Here is a 16,978-nt window from a genome sequence, read left to right on the forward strand (position 1 = left end):
GGGTCTGAAGACGTTACGTACAATAAATTTTTGGTTAACTTTGATGAATGTACCCATGTTTATATATGTATGTGTGTATATATTTATGCAATATGTTTATATATATATATATATATATACACACACACACACATACTTTTTTATGGCAAGACATGATTTTCTATTGGTTTTGAATTTTCTTCCATGACGTTGGGAGTATAATTTTTTTTTTTAATATTTTTCAATCCCAAAATTATGGGTTTTATTTGAAATCTCATTAATATAAGCAACTACAAATTTCAATTTTTAAGTTAAAAACCAATATAAGAACCAACATGAAAATATATCAATACATTAATGTTAGGAACTTCGATCAAAAACTAAAAACCAATAAGATTTCAGTAAAAAAACATCGGTAGTTAGAGACTGCATAAAAAATCTCCCTAAAATTAATAAATTAAGTTTATGAGTTGGTCAATTGTTTCGCGCGGTGATCACTATTTTGTGTTAAATATATATATTGTTGCGAGTTGTAGTGTAAATATTAGTTAAATTGTACATGAGTTTTGTCCCACATCGGTGAAATACATGTAACACAATACTTGTAACTACTTCTATATATACTCCAAATGAAGTATTTTCTTAAAATCAACACTGCGCAATTCAAGCATGATATTTTTTTGTCTTAACGAAAATATGTTCTTGATTTGTTAGCTAAAACAGGCATGTTAGATATGTAAACCTACTTATACTACATTGAGTAGAGTCATCACCTAGGTTTATTTCTGGATCATGTTCCTACTCATAAAGAATGATATCAAAGTCTTGTGGGGAGATTAATTTATTTATCTCACTCACACCATGACATTGCTTATGTAGTCAATTTTATGCACTCTCCTAGTGAAACTCATATGGATGTAGTGATCCGTATTTTAAGGTATTTGAAGTTTGCTCCTGGCAAGAGCTTGGTGTTCTCCAAGAATGGTCATTTGATTGTTGAAGGGTATAGAGATGTAGATTTAGCAGATTCTGGCACTGCCAGATGATCTACATATGGACACTTTACATACTTGGAGAAGTAAGAAATAGAAAGTGGTTGCTAGGTCAAGTGCAGAAGCTGAGTTTCGTGGCATGTCTCATGGTGTCTGCGAGTTGTTGTGGTTGAGGAAATTGTTGAGAGATCATGGGTTTGGACCTAAAGGTGTTTTGAATCTTCATTGTGATAACAAGATGACTATAGAGATTACTCATAATCGAATTCAACATGATCGTACAAAATATTTGGAGATTGGTCGACACTTCATCAAGGAAAAATTGGATGGTGGAATCATTACATTTTTTTTTTTTTGAGAACCGAGGATCAACTTGTAGATGTGCTGACTAAGGCAGTGTCTAGTAGTGGGTTTTCCAATTCGCTTGACAAGTTGAGTATGTGTGACATCTTTGCTCCAAGTTGAGGGAGAATGTTGCAAGTTGTGGGGTAAATATTAGTTAAAGTTGTCAATAAATTTTGTCCCACATTGATGAAGTACATGTAACACCATACTTGTAACTCCTATATATATTTCAATTAAAAAATAATAAAATATATCAAAAATTCTTAAAATATAATATTTAATATATTTGACATTTCCCATATTTAAATCAACTTATATACGGTCTAATTTATGTGCAGGGCATCGATCCCATCTTGATCATCATAATAATCTTGTAGGTTGATTGTATGATTTGATTAAGGCATTTGGACGACTAATAATGAGATGGAATGATGAAGATGCTTATGTGTACGGCAAATATATATATATATATATATATATATATTGATAGATACAGTAAAACTTCTCTAAAGTAGTACTCTATAAAGAAAAAATAGCTCTTTAAAGTCATAAAATATTTTGGTCCCAACTTGAGACCAATTATGTATGGGAATAAACTCCATATTTGTAGTAAGTTGTAATTTTTCTTGGTCCCATCATAAGGAACAAGTCTTCACATAATAATACTTGTCAACGAGTACAAAAGTCTGCAAATCACAAATAAAAGTTTAAGATGAACTAAAATATACCTCTGAAGTTGTTTTGGACAATGATTTAGCTTATAGAGTTTATTTGGACAATGATTTAGTTTATAGAGTTTATGTTACATCTTTGAGCTTGTGGGTATATATGTGCAAGAAATAATATACCTGGCGTCCACTGAATCGTACTCAGGAAAATACACCATTCATAAGAATAAATAAGTCACTAATTAATATTCTTTTAACTATACCTCCATTGAGTAATAACTTCTCTAAAGTTTTAAAATGAGTTTGGTCCAACTTTATGACTTTGTAGAGGTTTTAATGTAGTAGGTATATATGTGGTTCATTTCTACAGTACTAAAATATTACATTATAATTTCCAAAGTTTATTGTCTAAATGTTACATAATAATGGCGAGGTTATATGATAATATTGTTTATTATAATAACATTGATTGGTATATCATGAACGATATTATAGTATAGAATTATTAGTGAACGCCATAAAATTACATATTGTCATTATTCACCCTTTAGCTCCTTACCTTCCACTAAATGATATTACAATATGACATTAATATTCAATGTTGAAATTACAAAAATATTTGTAAGGTTACATTATATAATAATAGTTTAATTAACACAAACTAACATTATTACAATTGCAACGAGATTGATTTTACGTTTGTGAATGTCATATTACATTATATACACATGTATTCAAGCAAATAACAGGAATGTAAAAACCAATATTTCCAAAGAAGGCAATATAGCGAGTTACAGGATTCTGGCCTGTGCCATCTAAAGATATAAGCGGTCCTGGCAGTACAGTAGTGCATGCTTGTTTAGTCACAATAATTTAGATAGTATAGTGAGAACGAGGTCTAGATTCTAGAAAATGATCAGTTCAGTGGGGTATCTCCCATGGACCAAACAAGTACGTGGTTTCATCTCCTTGTTTGTTGATCGAAATGTTAATTACTAATTGCTATCAAAAGTTCGTATCTAACAACAACTCATCATCAAAGGTGTTTTTTGAAAGATACCTTGATCTTTGAGAGATTTTTATGGTCTAATTTGAACTACTTTCTGCCAGAAACCTTGATTTAATTAAAATCACGATCGTATCCCATTAAATCCTTTTAGTTATTTATAGGTTTTTTGTAACTGATGAAACTGGTTTTCCAGAATCATTCATTATAATTAAATATATAGTGTGGTGAAAAAAGAATATTGATCGGATTATTTAATAGTGTATTTCCTTGACATGTTATATCATCAAAGTCGAATATGATTTCAGTATTTGATCAATATATATATATATATATATATATATATATGTTTAGGGAAACTTAATTCCAATACTTAATTCCTAAACCTTAAACTCTAATTTTTTTTTTCCTTCAATATATTCACAATAATGTTTTTTTCGTGATGGCAATGTTAGTGTATAAGTAATATTGTTGTTTTAATTAAACAAATAAATAAATAAAAATTCCAATACTTGATCAAAAAAGACTTCCTCAATTCAATGATTAAATTCAGCATATCAAATTTTGTGTGTCTAAATAGCATTATTATTGCCACTTAATACTACGGTCTAGTGGTTTTCCTGTTCACTTGTAAGTGAGAGGTCTTAGGTTCGATTCTCGCCAAGAAGGAATTTATACCATATTATTACTAGCCCATTATGAGACTAAACTCACCCCCTCCCTCATAGTGTGGAGCAACATTGCAGGCATATAAGTTAAAAGGCCGCACAGCGGGGTCTCTGTGTGTTGAAACTTGATCACTTTGATGCAAAATCATGAGTAACAAAACATGTTGCACGTGTGATGAGGCTAAAAACAGATGGAAATCATATATTCTTCTATTTCTGTAATTTTCTTACCAGGGAGAAAGGTGAGATAAGGCTATATGATTATTGGAGTTATACCATGTGCTGAAAGAGTACAAATGAAAAAATATACAAGGAGAAAAGTTAACTTTTTCAACCATTTTTGTTTCCTGCAGGAAAAAGTGAATTATGAACACACCACTTGGAACAAGTTAGAGTTTGGTGGCTGAGTTTATGATACTCAAATGCATTCATTTGGCCAAGGAGAATAGGTGATTGGCTTTTTGCTCTTAAAAATAGTTCACGTTTTATAATTATGAGAATGTAAAAAATATGTTTTACATAGAAAACATATGAAATTTTCTGTGTTTATAAGAAGTTGACCTTTCTTCTTATATTCCCCTTGGTTTTACGGTGACATTCTTGAATTATACAGTACAGTAGAAGAGGTGGCAAACTGGTTTGATCGGTAAGAGGGTAAATAGGTAAATGTGAAAGAAAGAAAGGGGCAGTTAGGGAAACCAAAAATCCGAAGGGCAAGCTTACAAACTATTATCAGGTCTAAATAAGCTTGAGGCTGAGAGCTGTGGCTTCTGAATAAAATGAAGTGGAGGGTAGTGAATTGTGATATGGACGTGCAATCCACGTAGGACGGTGATGGTCGGCCGTGGCCTCCAATCATGCGGCGGACCGCATCATTGTACACTCTCTGGTCCCCGCCATTACATGGCTTTTCCCTCCCTATACATAACATAATCCTTTGTCTCGGTAAGTTATTAGAGCATCTCCAATAACACTAGCTAATTTTTATTATTGTAGCTGGTCAAATAATTCAAATGTTAATTTGACTAGCCACCACTTTCAACAATAGTAACTAATTTAGCTTAAGTTAAAAAAATTTGTATGACTTTTATACTAAACTTAACAACTCAAGCCCTTTTTCTTCTCTTGAAGTCCACAAAGCAATTTTATAGTTTTTAATGTATAGCAGAAATTTACCTCTCTCTCCTCCTAACTAAACTTAGCCGGTTAGTGTTCACAAAGTTAAAATAGCTAGCTAGTGATTTAGCTAGTATGTTTAAGCTTGATGTTTCTGCATTTTTTTGTTGAAATAGCCAAAAAACCTTATTCAGCTAAGTTGTTGGAGATGCCCTTACTAGCTAGATGGGGCGGGGAGCGAGCGAACGTTGCATGACCAAACTGTTTGATACGCGCATATGGTTGATAACTATTGATAGTCATTTATATTATTTGGGATACCACACGCCACAGTTGCAATATGGTCACTAGAAATATGTGTATTTAATACACCTAGTTTACAAGGTATTGCATGCAATGAGAATGTCATTGTGACATTATCTAAAACCAGCCAATTGCCATTACCACGTTGAATAGTTAAAGCACGTAATTGTACGTGACTTTGGAACTACTACAATTACATCCTGACATAAGTAAATTTTTCTCGTAGTTTATACATGACCTTTCTTATAATTTCTACTTTACTATAATAAAATTTTATAATTATCAGCTTTTAGTACTCAAGTTTTTATGTCTTACTTTCTTACTCAAACATTTGACTTTCTACTATTTTCATATACATCCGTTAGTCTATTTGTTAAATCTTTCGTTAACCTATGACATGACATGCCTTTGCACCACCGAAAAGTATACTTTGGGTAGTAAAGTAAAAAGTTTGGGAGACTGAAGGTTTGTCACGTCAACAGTTAAATAGAAGACTTAACAAATTTACAAAAGTGGTAGATAAATAAAAAATCAATAAAAAGAGACTATAGAAACTTTAAGGCCTTGTTTGGCACACCGTATAAGACACCGGATAGTACTAATAATACAGTGTACGGTGTTTGGTGGCCGTTTGGATTAAATAAGCACCGGATTAAATAATCTGGGCCCACCTTTTTTATCCGGTGTTTACCTGCTTGCTTATATCATCCAAATTCCCAGCATAATTTAGTCGGCCTCGCTCTTGCTCACGCTTCCTCTCCGCTCGCAAACTCGATCCCCTCTCTCTCGCCTTCTCTTGGCATTGTCGTCCTCCCCATCACCTTCTCTCGCCACCACCGTCCTCACTGTTGCCTTCTCTCACCGTCGCTATGTCGCCGTTGCTTTCTCTCGCCATCTTTGCTCTCCTAGTCCTCATCCCCTTCCTTGTCGTCCTCTCCTTGTGGCCTTCCTCATTGCCTACTCGTCGTCCTCCCCTGCAACTGGGTTTTCTGCAATCGGGTTTTCTGCCGTCGTTTTCTGCGGCGGAGATATGATTTCAATTTGCTGTTTGAATTTATTTGGGATTCTTCTGCGGTTGGGGAAGAAGAAGAAGAAGAGAGAGGGAGGGAGTTTGGGGAACAATTATTTGGGATTCTTCTGTGGTCGGGGAAGAAGAAGAAGGGAGAGAGAGAGGGAGGGAGTTTGGGGGGTGCAGAGAGATCTGGAACAAGATTTCAGTTTTTTTATTTTTTTTATTTTAAGTTTAATTTTATTTTAAGTGTGATTCCTCCTATTCGATATAATACCAAACACAGTATAAATAATACGGTCATTAATCCGATACTGCACCAAACACCCGATTAATTTAGTCAGTACTATCCGGTGACTATTTATCCTCTCCAACAGAAATAGTCAGTACAGTCCGAGCTGCCAAATGGGGCCTAAAAAATAAAAGCTGAAAATTCAGAAAGTTCAAAATAGTAATATAAAAATTACTCACTTTCCAACAAAGAGTTAGGCCATTAGATCATTTACCAATATAAAACAATGTTTTTAGATTATAATTAGAGAGGAAAACTAGAGTCAGATATTGAATAAATTGCCCTCTCTGTAGAACTAAGAAAGTGTGCTGCTGAGGTTAAACTTGATTTAGCCAAAAGTTGCAAGCACAAAAATGAAAAAGATGGCTGTGCAGAAAATGTTATTGTTAGGTTTAGCGTAACCAGCAAAAGGAGATTCTTGGGGGTCCTATTAGGATCTTACAGACCTTTTTGACATCGACCACCCTCCAAACTTTCTTTCTCAAATCTCAATCTCAGAATTACACCTTACCCTTTACAAATTATGTTTTGAAATTATGTCTTCTTTTTAATATATGGTTTTCATGGCGGTTGGTGAAGAGAAATGACCATGATTAATTTTGTCGATTAATAATTAATTACTAATTATCCATAACAAGTAGTACACACTTTACCATCACTCCCTCTTTATCTAAGGTGTGAAGCACAAGGTTCTTTCAGGGACATGGATGATCATTGCATTTGTTGCAGCAACTAACTCTAAATTAACATTTTATTCACAAATATATTACTTCTAGACTCTAAGACCATAGAGAATTAGAGATTGGAATTATAAAGACCAATTGTTAGAGCCTAATTGATGGAATTTGTTTGTACCTAATTTCTAGCTTATTTGTGAGTGGAAAAAGTTGAATTAAAACTTGTATTTTGTCATTTATATGAGGTGATGATTGATCATAATGCAAATTAGAGTGGATATATCCTGTGGCTAATTTATATAAGCATATATATGATATATCCTGGCAATATTACAGTTATGTTGGTTTTGTTATTGGAATTATTATAATAAAAAGATAGAGAAGAGAGTGTTGGAGGTTGAACCCAAACCACTCATGGTGTGTGTGTCAATGAAGTAACAATGAAACAGACTGAAAAAGGGGGAAAAGAGCACAAAGCAATTCATGTGCAATTGAATTGGTAGCAATTTATGAGAAATGGTATTGGCACATGTGCTGCTAAGTGTAATATTTGAATTGGTTCACTCTAGACGACATCCTTTTCCATTTTTTTTTCCCTTATTCAATAAATGTCTATATGAGATTTGAACCTTAAACTTGTTCTAGTAACACTCAATATATATAGAGGTCGCATTCGCATGTGAGATTTGAACTTAGAACCTCTTTCAACTGTGTGAGGGTATGCTGATATATTGTTAAAGAGGTTATCATCTTGAACAGGAACTCTCTAGAGGTATGGAAATGGGGGCATATGGGCCATTGATTGAGAAAGGATTCGAATAGATGCCATGATGTGCAATGGGTTAGTTGAGGTGTCCTCTGCGAGCAGCATGAGCAGCACATATAGCTATGTTAAAGAGAGCTTTCTAAGGTTTCAGTGGAATGTCCAAGTCGAATCGATGATGATGATGATGGCGTTGATGATAACGCGTTGATCGAATTGACTTGTTAGATCTGTTGCTTGTGTTGCACAGACATACCTCTTTTGGTTCTTGATACATTTTGGCCCTGATTAAACATGTTGGTTTGTGCTTGTTTTTGTCAAAAAGGTCTAATACATTCTTTGTCTCTAGCTCTTACCTCTTTTTCTTTTAGAAAACTTTTTTTTTTCAGTCACATTAATTTCTGTAGATGGATGAAAACTGTAGTAAATGTTAGTGTGTAAATTGTGATCTGATGTGGCAGTTGTAATTCTAGCTCATATTGCTAGAATAATTAGCTAAGTGCTAATTTGGTTGTATGTTTTTTATTTGAGTCTCATAGGTCTTAAGTAAGTAAGGTGCCATGTGTCTACATCTCATAGGGTGTAAGATGGAAGGCTGAGATTGCCTTGATGTATTTTGAATACTGCCAAAAGTGTATAACTGTTAGAAGTAGAGTGGTATTCCTTCACACTCTTTCTCTAGCGCATGTCATGGTGAATGTGTGAAAATCTCATAGTCATATTCTTTGTTGCTCTCTCTCTCTCTCTCTCTCTCTCTTTCTCTAGCGCATGTCATGGTGAATGTGTGAAAATCTCAGAGTCATATTCTTTGTTGCTCTCTCTCTCTCTCTCTCTCTCTCTCTCTCTCTCTCTCTTCTCTCTATCATCATCCTTCATTTTGTATTAAGAATTCATCTAAATTCTCTGTGAATCTATGAAGTCATAGCTCAAAGTGTACCATTTTCAATTTACTCTAAAATGGCCTTAGAGCCAGGTTGGGTCTTAAATCTTTGGGCGTCGATTCTGTGAGTGGTAGTGAGTTCATTCTCACAACATCTTGTTGCAGAGAAACCAGTGAGAGAGAGGTGTGATCTTAGTCTAACATGGCTGGGTCTGGCGGAAGGGAGCTTCAAGCTCTGATATTCAACGGAGAAAACTTCAATTTCTGGAAAATTCGAATGAAGACGATTTTCTGATCTCACGAGTTATGGAGTATTGTTGAGACAGGTTTTACTTCTCAAACAAAGGCGGACGAAGAGAGAACAGAGGTGGAGATGAAGCTGCATCGTGAAAATTTGGTCAAGGATGCAAAGGCTATTGGAATCATTCAATGAGCTATATCGGATCAGATTTTTCCACGCATTGCAACTCTAGAAACTGCAAAAGCAGCATGGGATATTATAAAGTAAGAGTTCATAGGAAACAAGTACGATATGTGAAATTACAGGGTCTTCGTCCTGATTTTGAGTACACTCATATGAGTGAAGGTGAGTCTCTAGCTGCATATTTGGCTAGGTTGTTTGATTTGATAAATCAGATGATGAGTTATGGAGAGCATCTTAGTAATCAAAGAATTGTGCAAAAGTTATTGATCAGTTTACCCAAAACAAATGATAATATAGCTTCTGTTATAAAGAATACTAAAGATATTGAAGTAATTGATGCTCAAGATATGGTTACTATATTGAAAGGGTATGAACTGAGGCTAACTAGACATAGAGAAAGTAGTACTGAGCGTGCATTTACTAGTTTGAATATCTCACCTAAAAATGGTAAATTTGGTAATCAAAATGTCAATGCTGGTGGAACAAAATTTCAAAAGAATTTCAAGTTCAAAGGGAAGTAGTGGAATAATAAGTTCACCCCAGGTGTAAGAAATGAAACTAGCAACACTGATGGTGCTTGCAAATACTATGATAGACTCTACTATGGAAAGTGTTGGATGAAAGAGAATATCAAATGTCATAAGTGTGGCAAGCTTGGCCATATGGCCAGGGTCTGTAATCTCAATAAGAATGTTCAGCAAGGGAATTTTTGCAAACAAAGTGGAGGAACCTGGAAATCTTTTTCTTGTTAAACAAACAAGTGAAGTGAAAACTGTAAGTGACATCTGGTATATAGATAGTGGATGTAGCAATCATATAACCTCCAGAGAATATCTGTTTGTGGATATTGATAGAAGTATTAAAGCAAAAGTACAAGTTGGCACATGAGTTCTAGTTGATGTGAAAGGCAAATGAACTCTTGTTATTGACACTGAGAAGGGAAAGAGGTATATAAGAGAAGTCATGCTAGTACCTGGACTTGTAGAGAATTTACTCAGTATTGGACAGATGACTGAACATAGGTATCTTCTTGTGTTTGGTGATTACAAGGTGGATATCTTTGATGACAAAACACTGACAAACTTAGTGGTTAGTGTGAAGCAAAAGAGGAACATGTGGTTTCCATTATTGTTCAAATCCAATTAAAAACTAATATGCATCAGTGTGCTACAATGTGGCATACAAGGCCGGTCTTGAGTTTTTGGATGCCCAGTGCGAAAGCTCAAAATGTGCCCTTTTTTAATACTGAAATATATGTTTAAAAAATATTTAAAGAGAGCTGGAACCCAATCGAAGCTGGGGGGCTAGGCCCTCATGCCTAAATTATATTACTTGAGAAAATATACAACGGGGTGGACATAGTACCTAAACCCCGACAATAAAAAATACAATCATATACAACCATTCCTAGCAAAGCTCCTTGAAATTTCAACCTTTAAGAAATTGTCTTCTAGCATTTTTTGAAGCAAAATCATCAATTATATCATCATACTCCAAGTCTTCAATCTCATCATTTTCAATGCATAAGATTGCTAATCCATTTAGCCTATCTTGAGTCATAGTGGTCCGAAGGTAAGATTTTAATAATTTCAATTTTGAAAAACTTCTTTCTGCAGATGCCACAGTCACATGTATATACTTAACAGTACATGATAAGCAATCAAGACATTAGGACACATGTCAGTTTCTTTTACAAAGTTTGCTATTTCCATGGATGTCCAAGGGTTATTAGAGAGAAATTCTTGTTCAAGTAACATCATTTGCAACACCTGTAATTCAAAACATAAGTCAGCTCCATCTACATCCATGGTATTTCCATGTTTCAAATTTGCTTCAAGATTCATACAATTTTCTATTAGTTGTTGATCATCCAATGAAATTAACTTCAGTGCATCAAACAAGAAGCCAAAAATAGATTCAAAAGTCTTTAACTGTTCAAACCTGTTTTTCAGTTGAGAAAGAGGAATATACACAATAATAAGAAAATAATTTGTTCTAAATGATTCTTCAGTAGATTGTTGTTCCCTCTCATTACCATCAACTTCATCATGATGTCTTTTTCTAGGTCTATGACGTTTAGTTTGAAAAATAGGGTCAATTTCCGAATCAAGTGCAATGTCTTTAGCATCACGCATAGCAGAAGCGAAACCAGTTTCTCTATAATTTTCAAAAAAGGTAACAAGTGCTTCCAATGCCTTTATAGCAACATCAAGACGCATGTCTTCAGATTGTAATTTTGTGCTCACCATGTTAATCTTCAACAAAATGTCATACCAAATAACCAAACTTAATACAAAATCAAAACTGGAAAGTTCTCCTGATGCTAAACATCCTGCATCCCTACTCAATTGGGGATTCTCAGTAATTTCCACCAACGTAAACAATGCATTTCTAACTTGGGCTACTAGGGATTTAATTGCTTTAACAATTTCAATGTGACTTTCCCATCAAGTAGTTGACAATGATTTCAAAGTTAAACCATCAACATGTTCAAACAAAATATTCCAACGCTTTGTAGAGTTGGAAAACACCGTATATATGCATTGAAATGATCCAAAAAAAGATTTTGCTTTAAGACATGAACTTGCCATATCACAAACTATTAAATTAAGACAATGAGAACCACATGGCATGTAAAAGGCTCTGGGATTTATGTCTAGCAATCTTTTCTGGACACCTTGGTGTTTCCCTTTCATGTTAGATCCATTATCATAACCTTGTCCCCTCACATTATCAATATCAAGATCAAATATCATGTCTAGCAATCTTTTCTGGACACCTTGGCTTCTTTTATTGTTTTTAATGATTGCGGTTTTGACTTTTGAAGCTAAAGTAATTATCCACTCATTTTGGATTTTATGGCTCAAATACTGATTCTTGGATAGAAGGTTTGGACACCTAAATTATAGGAGTCTGAAGCAATTACGGGAACATGATATGGTTCTTGGATTACTTGTGATGCATGATAGTGAAGGTGTGTGTCAAGGATGAGCATTGGGAAAGAATTACATAGAGTATTTTCCAAAAGAATCAACTTGGAGAGCAAAGATGTCACTGAAACTAATACACCCAGATGTGTGTGGCCCAATGCAAACATCAACAATGAGCAGAAATAGGTACTTCATTACATGCATTGATGACTACTCAAGTATGTGATGGATCTATTTCTTGAGACACAATTCAAAAGTCTTCCATGTGTTCAAGAAGTTTAAGGCTATGGTAGAGTTTCAAAGTGGTTATTCTGTGAAGAAATTGAGAACTGATAGAGGAGGAGAATTCATTTCAAATGAGTTTGAAAAGTTTTGTGAATCTTTGGGGTTAGAGAGCAGCTCACTGTTGCATATTCTCCACAATAGAATGGAGTTGCAGAAAGGAAAAACAGAACTATAGTGGAGATGGCTAAATGCATTCTTCATGAGAAAGACCTTTCATATAATTTCTGGGGTGAAGCAATGAACACATATGTGTATTTGCTAAACAAGTGTCCCACAAAAGCATTGGAGAATATTACACCCTTTGAGAAGTTCAGTGGAAGAAAACCTAGAATTAAACACCTGAGAGTGTTTGGCTCAGTGTGTTATTTTCTCATTCCAGAAAATTTGAGGCATAAACTAGAAGAAACTAGTGTCACTGGTATCTTCATTGGATATGGTACTTGTGAGAAAGGCTATAGAGTGCTTAATCCTGAAACACATAAGGTGATACTCTTAAGGGATATGATCTTTGGTGAAAATGGCAAATGGCACTGGGAGAAACATAAAGTCAAGGAAGTGTGCATTCCATTTTCTGCAAATGAATCTCTGGAGATGAGTGAAGTTGATGAAGGTTCAGATTCCATAGAACATGTTGTATCTAAAGGTTCTCAAATCCAAATTGATGGTTCTCCAGCTATTGTCTCTGGTGAATCAATCAGTTATGTCTCTATACCTCAGTATGATGATACTTCACTAAGATATAGAAACTTAAGTGAGATTTATGGAAGATGCCATTTGTGTATCATTGAACCAGAATGCTATAATGAGGCTGCACAGGATGAAGCATGGAAGAAGGTAATTGAGGATGAAATATGTATGATTGAGAAGAATTAGACATGGGAATTGGTAAGGATACCATCTGATAAACCTGTGATTGGGGTAAAATGGGTGTATAAAACAAAGTTGAACTTAGATGGCTTAGTTCAAAAGAATAAAGCTAGGCTTGTTGCAAAAGGCTATGCACAAAAGCCTGGGATAGATTATAATGAAACCTTTGTACCTGTTGTAAGGTTAGACACAATAAAGACTTTGATTGCACGGGCTGCAAAGAACAAGTTGAAGCTATTTCAGCTGGATGTGAAATCAGCTTTCTTAAATGGTGTACTTGAAGAAGAGGTGTATGTAGATCAGCTAGATGGGTTCATTGTGCAATGAGATGAGGATAAGGTTTACAAACTGCACAAAGCTTTGTATGGTTTGAAACAGACACCTAGGGCGTGGTATGGAGAGATTAATTCATACTTTGCACAGTGTGGTTTCAAAAAGAGTACCAATGAGGCAACATTGTATACCAAGTGTAGAAAAGACTCAGAGATGATTATAGTGTCCATTTATGTTGGATATATAATCTATACTGGAAGCTGTCAAGATTTAATGGATGAATTCAAAGTTGATATGATGCATAAATATGAGATGATTGATCTGGGACTCCTACATCATTTTCTTGGTATGAGAGTAATGTAAACTGAAGAATGTATTTTCATACACCAAAGAAAGTATGATTCATCTCTGTTGAAGAAATTTGGACTCCAAGTGATAAATTGTAAACTTGTGAGCACACCACTGGTACCAAGTGATAAATTGAGAAATGAAGATGAAAGTGGAGCTGCAGATGAAGTTAAGTATAGAAAACTTGTAGGTAGTTTGTTGTATCTCATAGCAACTAGACCTGACATAATGTATGATGCATGTTTGTTAGTAAGGTTCATGCATTGTCCTACTAACAAACATTATGGGATAGCAAAGAGGGTTCTAAGATATGTTCAGAGGACTCTTGACTTTGGCTTGGAGTACAAGAAAGGAAAAATAGCAATTCTAATATGATTCTATGACAATGATTAGAGTGGTTCAAAAGAAGACATGAAAAACACATCTGGGTATGCTTTTACCTTTGGCAGTGGAGTTTTCTCTTGGGCTTCAATCAAGCAATAATGTGTTGCTTTATCCATAGCTGAAGCAAAATATATTAGTGCATCTGAGGCAACAACAAAGATTACTTGGCTAAGGTTTGTTCGGAAGACTTTGGTGAAGTGCAATATGTTGCAACACCAATGAACTGTGACAATACTTCAGCCATAGCTATCACTAAGAATCCTATTTTTCATCATAAAACCAAGCATATAAACAGAAGGTATCATTTCATAAAGGAGGCATTGTAGCAAGTAGTGATTGATTTGGTTCACTATCCTATAAAGGAGCAAGTTGCTGATATCTTTACAAAGGCATTAGCAAGAAAGCAATTCACCAATCTTAGAGAACTTCTTGGAGTGAAATCAGTTCACAATTCAAAAGGGGCTATTAGTGTGTAAATTGTGATATGATGTATCTTTCTTATTTGAGTCTCATAGGTCTTAAGTAATTCTAGCTCATATTGCTAGAATAATTAGCTAAATGCTGATTTGGTTGTATCTTTCTGATTTAAGTCTCATAGGTCTTAAGTAAGTAAGGTGCCATGTTTCTACATCTCATAGGGTGTAAAATGGAAGGCTGAGATTGCCTTGATGTATTTTGAATACTGCCAAAAGTGTATAACCGTTAGAAGTAGAGTGATTCCTTCACTCTCACTCTTTCTAGCGCATGTCATGGTGAATGTGTGAAAATCTCAGAGTCATATTCTCTATTGCTCTCTCTTTCTCTTCTCTCTATCATCATCCTTCATTTTGTATTGAGAATTCATCTAAATTCTCTGTGAATCTGTGAAGTCATAGCTCATAGTGTACCATTTTCAGCTTACTCTAATAGTAAATGCAAATAAAATAACAATAACAAAAAGAAAATTTAATTTCCTGAAATCATAGCAAAGTTTAGAGGGTTTTCAAATGCTGCAGGAAGTGGACTTGTCACTAAGGGGTATGGAACATCATATAAATGATTACACTTGACTCACTGCCTTACTGGGAAATAAATGTGATTGAGATTTCAAATACCACTTTATAAATTTTTTTCCTTTTTCCAGTGATGTTTTTATGGCCTTAATTCCTTCATCTAATCTGCAGGCCACACTGGCCCCATTAGGGTTTCTGAAATCCTAGACCTGTAAACATCTTGTCTAAGTTATAAAATGATCGATTTAATCAATTATCATAAAGAGTTCATAATGCTGTTTGGAAAAAAAAACAGATAATAGTCAGCTTTATTTCAGGGTTGGGAATGAATGTATTTTTCTACACTACAACAAATTGTTTTAGGCAAAAATATGATGAAAGAGGAAGAGCTTTTTAATGCATGTAATCACAATGCATTCAATTTTAAGCATTGCACAGTTGTTTAATCCATCAAACCAGTCATAATTATTTTACTTTAAACTGACTCTTTGAAGAAGCAAGAAGATGAAAATAAAAGGTAATGGTACTTGTGTGCATGAACATATTGGTGGTTTTACTCACTCTTTTTATAATAAACACTAGCATATGGGCACACACAAAGTGTGTGAGAAATTTTTTTAGTTTTGTTTTTGAAATAGAAGGAGAAAGGAAGAGAGTGAAAGAGAATGTAGAAGTGGGAAGTTTTTATTGTTATTATTTTTAATTAGAGATATATTAGGATTACATGTAGGTGAGGCTTTGGAAGAAAAAAAACAGCAAAATTTGGTTGTGTGAAATTATATTTCTACCCCATATTTCTTATTCATGTTATGTTTTAATTAGAGGGTTAAACTGGTAATTTCATAGGGTTTTGGTTGACAATGAGTATTTTATTAATTAGTAGAGATGAACTTAAGCAACAAACACTAAATACAATTCCCAATTTTTCTTTCAGGGAAACCACAACGGTAAAAAAATTATAATACATGTGAGTCTCATAATGAGTATCTCATTATATATTAGCAACTAAGATCTCACATATGCACAACTACCTAGCATTCTCTGAAATTTAAAAGTAATGCCACTTTTGTTGCAAAACTAACTATTGAGAGAGAGAATAGTGAATGTAGAGAAAAATAAAAGGGCTTGAGGAATCCTCATGCCTAGTGCCTTTATTTATACTAATTGTGATGAATTTTTTTGCCTACAAGTAATACAAAGCCTATTAAGATTTGATCTCCAAATCACATTGTGATTCCTACTTTAAGTTTACACAATCACGCCACTTAGTTCTACGGTCTAGTGGTATTTCTTTTTCACTTGTAAATGAGAGGTCTTAGGTTCAATTCTCGCCAAAGGTGAATTTGAATCACATCAGTACTAGCTTAAGACCTAGTAAGTGAGAGGTCTTAGGTTCAATTCCCCCAGAGTGTAGATATATCATTTGTTCGGAAAAAAAAATTGTACACAATCACATTCCAAAAGAAACACACCATCGACAATAACTTTTTTTCTTTCTTTTCTTTTTTCACTTAGTCTCTTACATGATTAAAGATAGGATTAAGTACCCAAAACTCCCAAACTTTTTAGTGTCATTCTATTGGTCTCAACTTTTTAAACAATCCAAACAAGTACCCAATTTATTGAAAAGTAAGCCCTAGTTAATTTGACAAAAATTTAATTGGAGCTTAACGGATGTGACATTTTCAATAGGTCGGGTACTTGTTTGGAATATATAAAAAGATTGAGACCAATTTAGAATGACACTAAAATGTTGGGGGTTTTAGGTACTTCATCC

General features: G+C 34.3%; 2 protein-coding genes across 2 annotated transcripts; one reads left to right on the top strand and one right to left on the bottom strand.

Annotated features, from left to right (window-relative positions):
• Positions 1-8,775: 8,775 nt before the first annotated feature.
• LOC139191753 (uncharacterized) lies at positions 8,776-9,643 on the top strand. The gene is made up of 3 exons (XM_070812764.1): positions 8,776-8,791; positions 9,025-9,110; positions 9,245-9,643. The coding sequence occupies exons 1-3, from the start codon at positions 8,776-8,778 to the stop codon at positions 9,641-9,643; spliced, it is 501 nt and encodes a 166-aa protein (XP_070668865.1).
• Positions 9,644-10,747: 1,104 nt separating this feature from the next.
• Positions 10,748-11,371, bottom strand: LOC139191754 (uncharacterized). The gene has a single exon (XM_070812765.1). It carries the CDS (start codon positions 11,369-11,371, stop codon positions 10,748-10,750), a length of 624 nt encoding a protein of 207 aa, XP_070668866.1.
• Between the last annotated feature and the right edge of the window lie 5,607 nt (positions 11,372-16,978).

The sequence above is a fragment of the Malus domestica genome, chromosome 15, assembly GCF_042453785.1.
Source record: "Malus domestica chromosome 15, GDT2T_hap1".
NCBI lineage: Eukaryota > Viridiplantae > Streptophyta > Magnoliopsida > Rosales > Rosaceae > Malus > Malus domestica.